Source organism: Podarcis pityusensis (assembly GCF_964106645.2).
Source record: "Podarcis pityusensis genome assembly, chromosome: Z".
Taxonomy (NCBI): Eukaryota; Metazoa; Chordata; class Lepidosauria; order Squamata; family Lacertidae; genus Podarcis; species Podarcis pityusensis.
In genome coordinates this window covers 33302512-33318441 of record NC_138044.1, presented here as the reverse complement: position 1 = coordinate 33318441, position 15930 = coordinate 33302512, and the positions used below count along the sequence as shown (strand labels likewise).

The window sequence follows — 15930 nt, the reverse complement described above, 5'->3', positions numbered from 1 at the left end:
TTAAAATAATTAAGATACCGAGCAATAAACTAAAACTAAAAGTTTTAGAGAAAGTCCTGGAAAGTCCCAGAGAAAGCCTTAATTAGCTCCAGCTCAATGTACCAACTACTTATCAGCAGGAGAGGAGTTCAAACGCCCTAATCTTGGAAGGATGCTGAGTTTCCTGATTTACAGCTGAAAATAGTAGCAGCTGCATTTCTGTGAAAATGTCTAAGAAAAAGAAGCGATTGGCTTCATCTCCACAAGTGAGCCTACAGCAGAATTGCAAGCAGAAAATAATCAAATCAATGTCATGCTTGTTAGGATATCAGTTAAGATCATTTCTTATAAATACATAAATCACATGGCACAATGAATACACACTATTTGAATGGGAATGCCCATCAATTTTGTGGGGGCTTAGCCCCCTCAAATATTTTAGGGGGGCAAATCCCCCACAGCCCCTAGGAGTTGGCTCCTATGTGCCTTGCATACAGAAGGTTCTGGGTTCAGTTCCTGAAATATCTAGGAACAGTTCACAACTCTGGGGCAGAGGCCCATCCAACAGAATGCTCAGGAGAGAGCTCAAATATAGCAGGGTCAGCTATAAAGCAAATGAAGCAATTGCCATCTAAAAAGAGAGAGTCCCATAAAAACCATTTATGTTCAGAGTCTAAGATTAGCTAACTGCCCCACCACTGAGACTGATCTCCTTTTTATTGCTCATCCATCATTGTTTGTGCTCATGACGCTATGTGTCTCTTATCAATTTCTGATCAGTCAAATACAGATTTAATATGTAAACTACTTACAACTTCTCTACTAGCAGCTGCTTGTTTGACCATATCACATATTTGAACTGCCTTTCCGGTTCAAACTACTTAGGAACTGATCCAAATTCCATTAAGAGCAAAGGCTGGAAACAGCCGCAGGCACCAGCAAGCTCTGGAGCTACTGCTCAGGCCATTAGCTGCGTTCCCACAGCCAGCAAATGTCACTCAGTGTGCACAGAAGCAGCAACCTTGGCAGGGAGGAAGAGCAAATTTGTTCTTCTGAGTCAACTTTGCAACTGGCTCCTGAACATTCCTGCACCATAAAGTATGAGGAAGTTAGGATGTTATGGAGGTTTTGAACAGGTTTTATACTTTCTCTCTTTGTTTTGGTAAATATTGATTTTATTTTATCATTGTAGGTAAAGGACTCATTGCTTGTGGCAACACTTGTATTTTGGAACTCCATGCCAATCGATGTGGGAGATGGCCTTCTCGGTGGCTGCTCCCAGGTTTTGGAACTCCCTTCCCAAAGAGGATGGACTGGCTCCTTCCTTGTTGTCCTTCTGCTGGCAAGTGTAGACTCCTTTATTCCAGCAGACTGTTGCACTGTTTGTGTTTGTTTGCCATAACTATCTGCATTTTAACAGGCCTGTAATTTACACTGTTGCAGTCCATTTTCAACAGTAACATTGTACTGTTTGCGCTTTAAGCAACATGTGCTTTATCTGTATTTGTGTTGATTTATGTGAACTGCCTCAAGTTCCGGGTTCTGGGGGAAAGACAAGATTTAAGAAGGATATTGACAAGCTGGAATGTGTGCAGAGGAGGGTGACCAAGATGATCAAGGATCTGGAAACCAAGTCTTATGAGGAGCGGTTGAAGGAGCTGGGTAGGGTTAACCTGGAAAACAGGAGACTGAGAGGAGATATGACAGCCATCTTCAAGTATCAAACAGGCTGTCCCATGGAAGAGGGAACAAGCTTTTTTTCTCCTGCTCTGGAGGGTAGGATCCAAACCAGGGGTAGGCAACCTAAGGCCTGTAGGCCGGATGCGGCCCAATTGCCTTCTCAATCCGGCCCGCAGTGGCGTAGCGTGGGTTGTCAGCACCCGGGGCAAGGCAAGTAATTTGCGCCCCCTAACCCGTGGATTTTAGCGCTGCGAGTGCGAGCGCCCCCCCCCCGATGTTGCGCCCGGTGCGGCCGCCCCCCCCCTGCACTCCCCACGCTACGCCACTGCCGGCCCGCGGATGGTTTGGGAATCATCGTGTTTTTACATGAGTAGAATGTGTGCTTTTGTTTAAAATGCATCTCTGGGTTATTTGTGGGGCATAGGAATTTGTTCATTTTTTTTCTTCAAAACATAGTCCAGCCCACCACATTGTCTGAGGGATGGTGGACCGGCTCATGGCTGAAAAAGGCTGCTGACCCCGGATCCAAAGCAATGGCTTCAGGTTGCAAGAACATCAAGAAGAACTTTCTGACAGTAAGAGTTGTTTAACAATGGAACAGAATCCCAAGAGAGGTTGTGGACTCTCCTTCCATGGAGGTTTTTAAGCAGAGGTTGACTGGGCCATCTGTCATGTATGAACTAGTTCAGATTCCTGCATTGCTGGGGATTGAATTAGATGAGCCTCGAGGTCCCTCCCAACTCTACAATTCTATGGTTCTATGAAATAAAATAAATAATGTTGACACTGGGCAGGAACCATCACTGCCTTCCATCACTCACCCCTGCTGACACATGATTTAGTTGCATCTGCCCTTCAATTTGCTTTAGATGTTTTTTGAATGTTTTTGACAGGTTTTTAAGATGTTCTAAATTTGTTTTTATTAACTTTATTTGTTTTTCTTGTTGTTGTAGAAATGCTTGCCCCTCTGGACTCCTTCCGAAAGAAGGACAAGATACAAATGTAATAATTAAAATTAATGAATTAATGAATAATAAACAAAAAAAATAGATTAAACAGTTGTAAGAACTGAAACACAGCCATCTTCAAAATTTGCACATATCCAAATTTGCAATACGGTTTTCCAACTAACAATGTTTACAGAAAATGCAGGTATGAGGGGGAAACATGCATTAAAATAAAAATGTAAGTGAAAATAACATTCAAAATTGCATTATATTCGAAGAAATTACTTGCATAAATGTGTACTTCAGTTAAGATTGTGTTAAAAATGCATTTATTGGGAGTAATTCACTCAAAAATGATAAAGATTTTTTTAAAAAAGAAAGTCACAAATTGCTGCAGAAATATGGGAAACTGAATATAAGATTGAAAAAAAATAGAATTTGTGAGAAATGAAATTGACAGATCCTTCCATCCCCAGTCTAGATTCCACTTCATCAGAGGCATGAAGTGTTAGCTTCAGCTTGCATTTGGGCATGTATTTATAGGCATACATGGAGAGGGAGTACATAAATCCAGTTATCTTTCAGAAAAAATGATCCATCCCGGAACATAGAAGATCACTGTTCTAGGGCATCCTCCTAATTGTACAGAAACAAAAAAACAGAACCCTTCTACGTACATACAGTGCTTTTTTCTTTTTTAAAAAAGTTTAGGAGTACTGTACTCTCATTTTCCCACTCATATTGAAATACTGCCCCTCAATGAGGCCAAATTTAGATTCACAAAATGTTTAGGGGTATGCATACACCTGAGTCCCCCCAGAAAAAAAGCACTGCATACATATTATGTTAGTAAATGTCAAAAGATACCCTACATGCTTAACTGGGAGCAGGTGCCTTCTCAGTAGTGGCACCACAACTGTAAAATTTCCTTAAAATACCTAAGGAGAGGCCTGGGAGATCAGACAGAAGTCCTATTAAGGTACCTCAAGACTTTTATTTTGTAGGAGCGATTCAAGCACATACCTAAAACTTAGGACCCATCTGCACTATAAGATGTAAAACAGCACCATACCACTTTAAACCATCATGGGGACTGTAGTTTGTTACGGGTAAGGTAAAGGTAAAGGGACCCCTGACCATTAGGTCCAGCCGTGACTGACTCTGGGGTTGCGGCGCTCATCTCGCTTTATTGGCCGAGGGAGCCGGCATACAGCTTCCGAGTCATGTGGCCAGCATGACTAAGCTGCTTCTGGCGAACCAGAGCAGCGCATGGAAACACCGTTTACCTTCCCGCCAGAGCGGTACCTATTTATCTACTTGCACTTTGACGTGCTTTCGAACTGCTAGGTTGGCAGGAGCAGGGACCGAGCAACGGAAGCTCACCCCGTCACGGGGATTTGACCTGCTGACCTTCTGATCGGCAAGCCCTAGGCTCTGTGGTTTAACTCACAGTGCCACCCGCGTCCCTTGTTACAGGTACTAAGAGTTATATGGAGACCTCTCTTCCCCTCACAGAGTTACAATTCCCAGAGTGTGGCATCTTCCTTGCTTCTCAAATCTATCCCATTAGAACTTAACAAGAGTTACTTACAATCACAAGAGCTGAAAACCAATGGTTGACGGCCCAGTTCCCCATCAGAGAGTCTGCGATGTCTCTTATCTGGCACGCCTGTGACCCTAGGAGAGCTTCCTTTTTTGGAACTGTTCTCAGGAGTCCTTCTGCCTGTAGAGTCTCCTTCTGGGAAATAGAAAGTTTGCTTCTTTTCACCTGCTTCATTGATTTTATGAACTGGGCAGGGATGTGATGTCCTAAGCCAAGCCCATAAGTATTGCTGGGTTTTCCCCTGCTCAACTTTTTAAAAGGAAATGGTTGCGCGTGCTGTGTGTGTGTGTGTGTGTGTGTGTGTGTGTATTAACTCCAAAAGCTGCAAAAATTATTTCTCACCCACTTCAGTTCTGGTAAGTACTTGCTCAGAATAATAAAGATGAGTTGATTATAGATTCATTATAGATAAACACTTTCTATGAAATAATTTGAGTACTTCTAAGTGTTTCTTTCATGTAAACATTGTAGTGTGCTTTCTAACCACAGCAAAGGTAAATGTAAAGGACCCCCTAGATGGTTAAGTCCTGTCAAAGGTGACTATGGGGTGCGGCACACATCTAGCTTTTCAGGCCTAACCGCAATAACTTCTCAAAGCAACTTAGAAACATAAATCCTTCTAATAAAGGGCTCCTCCAGACTTGTGATATCACATCCACAGCCGACATTTAAAGTACTCTCATGCCACTTTAACCGTCATGGCTTTCCCCAAATAATCCCGGGAACTGTAGTTTGCTAATGGGTCTTCTAACAATTCCATTTAAAGTGGCATAAGAGTGTTTTAAATGTGTGGTGTGGATGTGACACTGTTTATTCGCATTCATCCTGATTTGCTTGGTAGTCAGCAGCCTTTATTGAGCATTCATTCTGATTTGGTTATGGCCATGAACATTCATCCTCATCTTGGTTGTGGGGTGTTTAAACATATTCCTTTTCATCGTTTGTTGTTCCCACACCTTTTAATGCATTTGCTCATCATTTTTCTAATAACAAAAACTATGGGGTGAAGGTGGTTCATAATGGATTTGTTGTGTTAGAGCAGCAGCGATTTAATCCACATCAAATGCACAAACTTGAAGTTCCAGTATATCTTGAGTCCCTTCTACAAAATAATGTCAGTCTGGACCTCGTGTTATCATGACCCTCTGTTATCATGGGCAGGATGCTGGCATAGCAACAGCAGGGATCATTCAGTTTGTAATGCAACATAGGGGTGGGGAAGCTGTTTGGTTCCACAAACCATATCATTATCAGGATCCACTTCACAGGCCAAATTTGACATGGTTGTGTGTACCCACCTGCCCAACATCTGGTATCCTCTCTGGGGATTTACACAGTGCCCTTTGAAGCATCCTCCTTTAGGGGAGGTTATTTCAAATAGAGAACTCAGATAGAGAAAAGCAAAGAAAAGCGTATTACAGCGGTACCTCAGGTTAAGAACTTAATTCGTTCGGGAGGTCTGTTCTTAACCTGAAACTGTTCTTAACCTGAGGTACCACTTTAGCTAATGAGGCCTCCCGCTGCCACCACGCGATTTCTGTTCTCATCCTGAAGCAAAGTTACCCAAGGTACTTTTTCTGGGTTAGCGGAGTCTGCAACCTGAAGCGTCTGCAACCCGAGGTACCGCTGTATATGTGTTGTATGTGTGATATAACACTGTGACACCAGATGGTACTGTGTAGTCCTGTCTTTACCAACCAGATTTCCCTGTATGAGTTTACAACGCGCTTATCTGAATCGCTTCTTTGAGGTGTCTAGATCGAGCCAGAGCTTTGCAGTCAAGCTATTTAAGGCACCCTGTGACAGAGCTATAATGTTGTTATGAGTTGCAGGGGATGCGGGGATAGGCTGTACACTTGAGCCTCCTTCTAATTCCTGGATCCAGCAGGCATTAGCTCAGTTGGTAGAGCATGAGACTCTTAATTTCAGGGTCATGATTTCGAGCCCCTCGCTGGGCAAAAAGATTCCTGCATTGCAGGGGCTTGGACTAGATTACCCTTGTGGCCCCTTCCAACTTTACAGTTCTTTGATCCTATGAATTCCTATACTTAGAGGGCCATCACCTGACCAGGAAGTTAGCCTGGCTTTACTAGGAATTCATGTTAATGCTGTGAACCCCTAGATTGGATAAACGTCTGGAACCACTTGGAGATTGAGATGGCATGCAACAAAATACAGAATGGCTTAACAATCAATCCCTCTTACAAGGGAACTGTGGGATCTGTAACCCTGTTGGGGGAGGGGGTCCCCTAACAAGTCTCAGTACCAGTGCTATTTTTCTAGAAAAAGAGGTGCTGGAACTCACCATGAACTCCTCCCTTGTTCTCTTATAATGGCAATGGCACCCACCTGAGAGGGGCCAGAACTGAGTTCCGGTGAGTTCTGGCTGGGGAAAAAAGTCCTGCTCAGTACCCTTAAGAATTATTTGGAGGAATGTCTGTTTAAAGCGGTACAATGGTGCTTTAAATGTATAGTGCAGTTAAGTCATTAGTCTGGAGCAGATGTGAGTTTCACATCATATTGTTGATGTCTGTCTACATCTCTTTGTGTGTCCCACATCAGAAGCATGAATAGCTGCCGTCCTGTATTTCTGAGTGTCCTAATATCTCTTAAATATTTCTTAGTCAATAAGAGTGTAGAACCTGAACACTGGACTTAGCTGCCAAAACAACTGCTACTTCTCAGCTTTCAGAGGTGCCTTCCACAATACATTTGCACTCCAAAACATTGAGGTTAGAATAATTTACTGTGTACTTTGGGTGGGCATAGATTTCTTGTAGTGATAAAAAATTCAGGCATGATTTATTTTAATTTTACAATGTTTGTCTGCCCTTTTAATGAGTGAAGACCAGCCTTTTAATGTGACAAGTTTAATGTAGCAGGTAAAGTAGGAATACTGTGTTTCTCGAATGTTCTTTGGGAATGACTTGTTTTTTAAAAATAGAACAAGGATATGAAAATTTTATTGCTACACCCAGCAATGGCATGGTCACTGCTGCCTATAAATATTGCCTATAAAGACCCAATTAAAAGCAAAATAAAACTTGAGCTATAGAAGGGTAAGTATAGACCGGGGTCAGCAAAGTATTTGGGGCTTGGGCCGGTTCACAGTCCCGCAGAAGCCGCGGTGGGCTGGAGTGCACACACGCATGCGCAAACGCTATTTCCAGCGCTCCTTCCGGCGCAGAGGAGGCATGCGCAGGTTTCCATTGGCAGCAGGAGCTTCCTGCAGCCAATGGGAAGCTGGTCAGCGTCGTGGAAGGCAGTCCCCGCTGTGCTCTGTGCTGATTTAGTGCGGTGCACAGGAGCCAACCGAGTGGGCGGCAGGGGTCCATGGGCCGGTTAAACGACCCCCATGGGCCTTAGGTTGCTGACCCCTGGTATAGACTATATCAATCACCTTCACAGCAGAGCCACTTCTTGCTTTCAGAGAAGGGTCTGTTTGAACTGGCGAATTATGACGGAAGTGGGAAGAACTGTAGTCAGGGACTTTGAGCTGAGTAGTAGTTTTCAGTCTCCCTTCCCCTACTGGGGAAAACAAAAGGATGCTGATCAGCATACCTATCTATCTCTCTATCTCTCTATCTATCTATCTATCTATCCATCTATCCATCTATCTATCATCTATCTATCATCTATCTAATCTCTCTAAAATATAGGTACTAGGGGTGGAGGGCAGATTTATTTGGTTCTGCAAACCAATCTAGTTTATACATCCTGGACTAATAAGCAAAATGCAACACAGTTATCCTTTGGAACTCAATACTTCTAATTTTGTGATACAGTTTTGTAACCCCCCAAAAATGTAAGAACATCAAAAGAACCTGCTGGGTCAGGCACATGCCCTATGTAGTTCAGCCTCCTGTTCCCCAGTGGCCACCAAGATGCCCATGGGAAGCCCACAAACAGAACCTGAGTACAACAGTGCTCTCCCCACCTGTGATTCCCATAAATTGGAATCCGGAACCATTACTGCCTACGGTCATGGAGGCAGAGCATAGTCATCATGGCTAATAGCCATTGATAGCCTTCTGTTCTGTGAATTTATCTAATGCAGTCGTACCTTGGTTTTCGAACAGCTTAGTTCTTGAATGTTTTGGCTCCCAAATGCTGCAAACCCAGAAGTGAATGTTCTGGTTTGTGACTCTATTTTTGGAAGTCAAACATCCGACGGGGCTTCCACAACTTACGATTGGCTGCAGGAGCTTCCTGCAGCCAATCAGAAGCCACACTTTGGTTTCTGAACATTTTGGAAGTTGAACAGACTTCCGGAACGGATTCCGTTCCTCTTCCAAGGTACAACTGTACTCTTTCTTTATACTCTTCCTATTTTCTATAACATCTAGGTTGGATTACTGCAATGTATTATATGTGGGGCTGCCTCTGAGAACAGTTCAGAAGCTTCGGCAGGTGCAGAATTCAGCAACCCGGATGCTCACTGAGGCAAGATGATTTGAGCATATTACACCAATCTGGGCTTGACTGGGAAAACCTGCCTTATATTTGATTATGATGAGTTACTTCTGAGGCATGCATAGGAACACACCACAATTTTAAGGTTTAAAAGGTTTGCCGCTACCAGGAAGTTCAGAGATAAATCTCTGTGATCAATCTATTCAAATTAGTGCATGAATACCAGCTTCAGGTTTTAATGAGAGCAGTGGGGAATTCAGCATTTTTATGTGTGTGTTTTCAAGGGTCAAAAGTGTCATTAACTAACAAGGGGGAGAGAGCGCGAGAGACAGAAGGAAGGGAATTTACTACTAATTCTCCTTGGAGTACTGGATCCAGATGGTACGCTAGATTACATGTGCTTGTTAGAGCTCTCCTCAATTGTATGTTGGGGGCTCCTACTCCTTTTAACTTTTTCAACTTTTTAGTTTTGTAACTTTTAAACCCTCTTCTTATCGAAAGTAGGGTATGTTTTATGTGTTTGGTAACCTGGGGTCTTATATCAGAGAACTTGTGAAGTTGGCACCATAAATTAGATCTAACAAAGTCGAACAGCTTAACAGCTACCGCCCAGCCTATTTCAAGGACTCGTAACTCTAAACAATTTTAATTAATCTTCTGAACTTTTTTCCGAACTGACTCTGACACAGGCTTTGACTCGGAGTTTTAAATGAACTAAGGGAGGTGGAGAAAGGTTATTGCTACCGAAGACGCTATGTTACAAGAGTGTTCTATTTGGGCTTGCCTCTACCTTCTTAGCTTGTGAATCCAACTGTCCTGCATGCCAGCAGTACAGTGGTACCTCGGGTTAAGAACTTAATTCGTTCTGGAGGTCTGTTCTTAACCTGAAACTGTTCTTAACCTGAAGCACCACTTTAGCTAATGGGGCCTCCCGCTGCCACTGCGCCGCCACTGCACGATTTCTGTTCTCCTCCTGAAGCAAAGTTCTTAACCCGAGGTACTATTTCTGGGTTAGCGGAGTCTGTAACATGAAGCGTATGTCAGCTGAAGCGTATGTAACCCGAGGTACCACTGTACTCCTAACTGAAACAGACTGATTAAATGGTCAGCATGGAGCCTGGGTCGAGATATATTACTCAACTGAAAGGCACTAGGGAAGCCGGGGGGGGGGGTCCACTCTCAAGACGCCAGAGACTCTGAAGCCACAGGGCTGGCAGCTGGCCGTAGCAGATGGGGTAACCAACAGAACTTATGTGAGGCCAAGGCTCTCAGGGGCCTTTGTGGTGAGGGCCTTCCACCTGGGGATGAGTCGACATCCGTTCTTAAGGTGCCAGCTGGAGTTTAGGATGAGGCCAATTCTGAACCTCTCAGGTCTCAAGACACCCAAGATTGAACCTACCCAGGTGGCAGCTGGAGGACGGTCAGTCCTGGAGGTAGCAACACTGGTGGCTCCCACGCTGGCATGGAGAAGGATGATGTAAGGGAGGCTCCCCACCCCCCGGAAGTATCATCCCATGGCCCTGAGAATGCCAGCTGTGAGGGAAACCTGAGGACTCCTGATGCCAAGAGGAACACTTTCTCTGCCACCACAAGTGCTAGCGCAACAGCAAGGGGAGGGCCCCCTGAGACCATCGGGCACGACATCGGAAAAATATTAATGGGGGGGGGGAGGACTGTTCATTGTTGTATAACCTCCCCACAAACAATGCAGAAAGAAACATAATTTGCAGGTGCCTCCCTTCCCCGATAGTGAATACTACTAATACTTTCTGGCATGATTTCTGTTCCTGACCTCCAGCAAACATAGAAGTGCAGTAATTTCCACTCCCATTTCTACTGCTGATGGAATTCTCCAACATCTCAGATTGCGAACTTGCAAGTACTTCTAAGCAAAGTCTTACAATGCTGTTTTGTTTTCTGTGGTTTGATTTGTTTGGAAGTTTCATGGTTTTTCTTGCCCGGAAGAACCTTGGGCAAGATAGTGCTTGTACGCACTCTACAGCTAGTAGAGCTGAACTGAAAGTTGCTTCCAACTTATCCAAAAAAAAAAAACAAAAAAAACCCAACCAACTCAGAATTTTTCCTCTGCCACTTTTGTGAAATAGTCTCCAGATCATTTTCTTAAGTAGGATATCTGCCAAGTATTTGACATCCTACAACATTTTGTTTCAGTAGTTGACCTTTCACAATATTTAATACCTGTTGCGTAATGATTCAACAATATTTTATGGTTGGCATGCAATATTTAGTGTCTGATTGCATACTATTGTTAACATGAAATAATATTTGGCACTTGATAGCATTTGACAGACAACATACATTTAGGATCTGACAGCTTTTGAGATTCCATATTTGATATCCGCTGAGACACAATGTGAATAAAGCAATTGAATATTGAGGTAAAATTTCAAATTCAAAATGCATATTTCAATGTTGGGACTTCAGTATTTCACATTCCAAACGGGAATAGCAAAACTTGAAATTCTGGACAATTTCAAACTTTCTTTTCAGCTCTACATTTTTGCTCTAGGTCACAGTGGGGAAAGTGGGGCAGCACCCAAAACCAAAAGAAATTGAGGAAGGGCTAAGTTTGTAAAATGGTGCTTTAAAACAAATCAAGCTATCAAATAATTCTATATAATAGCAAAAAGCCCAATACACTTGAGAGCAGAATGTTAACAGAGGAAAGTGCCTTCTACTGAGTCAGAGAATAGGTCCATCTAGGTCAGTAGTGTCTGCACGGACTGGCAGCAGCTCTCCAGGATGTCAGACATACAGTAGAATCTTTTCAGACCTACCTGAGGATGCAGGGAATGAACCTTGTAACTTCTATGTGCAAATCAGATACTCTACCATTGAACTATGGCCTTTCTGCAACCTTTAATACAAACACATTGGGCATTTCAGTAATGATATAACCATATTGTTTTAAAAAGTTCAGTTATTCTTATTTTGAGTACCACTCTGAGGCCTTGCATCTTTCTCTGCTTCTAGCCTAAACCAAATCACAGCTGCCATCTAGTGGTTGATTTCTGCATCTTCTCAGTTTTAGACTGAAGACGCTTACTAAACCCATGTCGACCCGAGATTCCATAAAATACCATTCTGGAAAACATGTGGGCCCCAGTTCTATTATGCTAGCCTTACTGCATTACAGGATAAAGGACCAATCTTTTGAGAAGAGAGCTCCTCTTCATCTGTTTCATTTCAAATCCGGAGAAAACTGAAAACACTAACTTAACGTTCCAAAACCACCTTGGCTGCTGCTGCTCTCTGTTTTAGCCACCTGATAAGCATGAGGCTTACAGTAAAACATGAGCAATATATTATTGTACTTATTAAATCAAGGGTGTTATATTTATTTATCTTAATGACGCAGGGATAGGGAACAGGGCGGCCTTCAAATGTTGTCAGACTCCCAACTGTCATCAGCCCCAGACAGCTTGGCCAACGGCCAATAAGATTTGAGAGTTGTAGTCCAGTATCATCCTGAAGGCTGCAGGTTCTGCTCCCTTAGACCAGTAATTATTTTATTTATTTATTTATTTATTTATTTATTTATTTATGCCCCGCCCATCTGGCTGAGTTTCCCCAGCCACTCTGGGCGGCTCCCAATCAAGTGTTAAAAACAGTACAGCATTAAATATTAAAAACTTTCCTGAACAGGGCTGCCTTCAGATGTCTTTTAAAAATAGGATAGCTGCTTATTTCCTTCACATCTAAAGGGAGGGTGTTCCACAGGGTGGGCGCCACTACCGAGAAGGCCCTCTGTCTGGTTCCCTGTAACCTCACTTCTCGCAATGAGGGAACCGCTAGAAGACCCTCAGCGCTGGATCTCAGTGTTTGGGCTGAACGATGGGGGTGGAAATGCTCCTTCAGGTATACAGGACCGAGGCCGTTTAGGGCTTTAAAGGTTAGCACCAACACTTTGAATTGTGCTTGGAAATGTACTGGGAGCCAATGCAGATCTCTCAGGACCGGTGTTATGTGGTCCTGGCGGCTACTCCCAGTCACCAGTCTAGCTGCTGCATTCTGGATTAATTGCAGTTTCCGGGTCACCTTCAAAGGTAGCCCCATGTAGAGCGCATTGCAGTAGTCCAAGTGGGAGATAACTAGAGCATGCACCACTCTGGCAAGACAGTCTGCGGGCAGGTAGGGTCTTAGCCTGTGTACCAGGTGGAGCTGGTAGACAGCCACCCTGGACACAGAATTAACCTGCGCCTCCATGGACAGCTGTGAGTCCAAAATAACTCCGAGGCTGCGCACCTGGTCCTTCAGGGGCACAGTTACCCCATTCAGGACCAGGGAGTCCCCTACACCCGCCCGCCCCCTGTCCCGCAAAAACAGTACTTCTGTCTTGTCAGGATTGAACCTCAATCTGTTAGCTGGCATCCACCCTCCAACCGCCTTCAGGCACTCACACAGGACCTTCACCGACTTCACTGATTCTGATTTAAGAGAGGAAGAGCTGGGTGTCATCTGCATACTGATGAACACCCAGCCCAAACCCCCTGATGATCTCTCCCAGCAGCTTCATATAGCTATTAAAAAGCACGGGGGAGAGGATGGAACCCTGAGGCACCCCACAAGTGAGAGCCCAGGGGTCTGAACACTCATCCCCCACCACCACTTTCTGGACACGACCCAGGAGAAAGGAGCGGAACCACTGTATAACAGTGCCCCCAGCTCCCAGCCCCTCAAGACGGTCCAGAAGGATGTTATGGTCGATGGTGTCAAAGGCTGCTGAGAGATCCAGCAGAACAAGGAAACAGCTCTCACCTTTATCCCTAGCCCACCGGAGATCATCGACCAGTGCAACCAAGGCAGTTTCAGTCACATGGTGAGGCCTGAATCCCGACTGGAAGGGATCCAAATGGTCCGCATCCTCCAGGCGTCCTTGGAGTTGTTCAGCAACCACCCGTTCAATCATCTTGCCCAAGAATGGTAGATTTGAGACTGGGCGATAGTTGGCTATATTGGTCAGGTCTAAAGATGTTTTCTTAAGAAGCTGTTTTTCAGCAGGTCTGGGAAGGCTCCCTCGCAGAGGGAAGCATTCATCACCCCGCAGAGCCCATCGCCCAGCCCTTCCGGGCTTGCTTTTATTAGCCAGGATGGGCAAGGATCAAGGAGACAAGTGGTTCATTTCACGCGTCCAAGCAGCCTGTCCACATCCTCAGAGGTAACAGATTGGAATTGATCCCATGTAACATGACTAGACAGAACTCTAACACTCTCCCGCCCTGGCCCTGCTCCCACGGTGGAGTCTACCTCCTTCTGAATCTGAGCGACTTTATGTGCAAAAAACTTTGCAAAAGCATTGCAGGAGATCTTGGGGTCCCTACCAGGCCCCGGTGGTGCAGGTGGTTCCAATAGATTGCGAACCACCTGAAAAAGTCTCCTGCTGCTGTTTTCTACAGATGCAATGGAGGCGGCGAAGAAGGCCCTCTTTGCCATTGTCATTGCTACTTGGTAGGCTCGATGTTGAGCTCTAGCCTGTGTCCAGTCTGATTCAGAATGAGTTTTCCGCCACTGGCGCTCTAGCCGTCTCAGTGATTGTTTCATCGCCCTCAGCTCCAGGGAAAACCATGGGGCTGTCTGGGCTCCATGCAATCGGAGAGGGCGCTTCAGAGCCAGACAGTCAATAGCCCTGGTTAACTCCGTATTCCAGTGGGCCACCAGGGACTCAGCTGAAAGGCCATCAACTTGGGATAAAACATCCCCTACCGCTCACTGGAAGCCAATTGGGTCCATTAAGTAGCGGGGGTGGACCATTCGAATTGGTCCCACCTCCCTGCAGAGGAGAAGGGTCGCGGAGAAGTCCAGTTGCACCAGGAAGTGATCTGACCATGGCACTTCTTTCGTTTCACTTTTACTTAGTGTCAGATCACCCACGTCACTAGAGGTGAACACCAGGTCTAAGGCATGTCCGCGGCTATGAGTTGGGCCAAACTTATTCAGGGACAGCCCCATGGAGGCCATGCTTTCCACGAAGTCCTGAGCGGCCCCTTGTAAGGTCGTGTTGGCATGGATGTTAAAATCCCCCAGGACAACCAAACTAGGTGTCTCCAGGAGCATATCCGCCATAACCCGAAGCAGCTCGGGCAGGGAATCCTTGATGCAGCGGGGAGGTCGGTACACTAAAAGGAATCCTGTACTGCCCCTATTGCCCAACTTCCAGAACATGCACTCAGAAAACTAGGTCTTCCCAATAGGGCACCTGGTGCAGACTAATGACTTCCTAAAAATCACTGCAACCCCCCCTCCCCGCCCACATGACCTGGGTTGCTGTGCGTAAGAGAAACCTGGTGGGCAAGCAGCGGCAAGGACAGGCCCATCTGCTTCATCCAACCAGGTCTCTGTCACACATGCCAGGTCAAATCCTCCATCCACAATCAAGTCGTGGATGGCAGTGGTTTTATTCATCATTGACCTGGCATTGCACAGCAACACTTTTAGGTCATCTGGGTTTCCCTTGCTGATTCCAGTATCCTTCCGATCAGGACCAGACCTGGAGGCAGGGATAGTCCTCAAACGACGACTAAATCTGCCTCCTCGGTAATGACATGGTCTGGTCTTAGCATAACTCCTCCTCCTGCCCGTGATCACTGAGATCAGGTGTCCCAATACATTCCCCCCCCCCCCGTGGAACCTGCCCCAGCCATTCTATTGGCTGAGGCCCTGTCCCAGGCAGCCCTGATCCTTCCCCTTAAAAAGCAAAATACAAACTATATAATAACTTAACAGAATAATAATAATAATAACAAAAACAAAGCAAGAAATAATAGTGCTAAAATTAAACTATTCCCCACCCTGTCTAAACACTTATCCCACCCCAAGCAGAAATAAAATAATATAATATTATAAAAAGCAACAACCACCATTTAAGGTGCAGCAAATTAAAAGCACTTAAAACATTTAAAACCATTTTTGTCACTTGCTGCAGGTAGCTGCTCAGGCCTCTAAACTGTAGTGGTGAGTGCAGGCCGGATGGAGTTGGCAGGAGAGGGAGCGGTCCTCCCAGCACTCACCAGAGCAGCAGCAGCAGATCAATAGATCAATACAGTGGTACCTCAGGTTAAGAATTTAATTCGTTCTGGAGGTCCGTTCTTAACCTGAAACTATTCTTAACCTGAGGTACCACTTTAGCTAATGGGGCCTCCCGCTGCCGCTGCTCAATTTCTTCTTCTCATTCTGAGGTAAAGTTCTTAACCTGAGGTACTATTTCTGGGTTAGCAGAGTCTGTAACTTGAAGCGTCTGTAACCCGAGGTACCACTGTAGTCTACTCTAGCCTTTTCCTTGACTTTCTA

At 45.0% G+C, this 15930-nt stretch overlaps 1 protein-coding gene and 1 long non-coding RNA gene across 6 annotated transcripts in view; one reads left to right on the top strand and one right to left on the bottom strand.

Moving 5' to 3' along the window:
- The window catches only part of NOX1 (NADPH oxidase 1), a 42792-nt gene extending 30121 nt beyond the window's left edge, over window positions 1-12671 (bottom strand). The window contains exons 1-2 of one of the 5 annotated variants that reach the window (XM_080990490.1): window positions 11421-12671; window positions 4198-4344 (exon numbers count right to left, since the gene is read on the bottom strand). In XM_080990490.1, coding sequence (XP_080846616.1) covers window positions 4198-4242 — 45 coding nt within the window. In that variant the 5' untranslated portion in view covers window positions 4243-4344; window positions 11421-12671. Of the gene's footprint in view, window positions 1-1652; window positions 1693-4197; window positions 5517-11420 lie in introns of those variants that run through there. The other 4 variants (XM_080990492.1, XM_080990491.1, XM_080990489.1 and 1 more) reach the window with 4 other exon arrangements.
- LOC308468376 lies at window positions 1693-2711 on the top strand. The gene is made up of 3 exons (XR_013981612.1): window positions 1693-1773; window positions 2116-2234; window positions 2613-2711. It is a non-coding gene; the product is annotated as an uncharacterized lncRNA (long non-coding RNA).
- Window positions 12672-15930: the final 3259 nt, after the last annotated feature.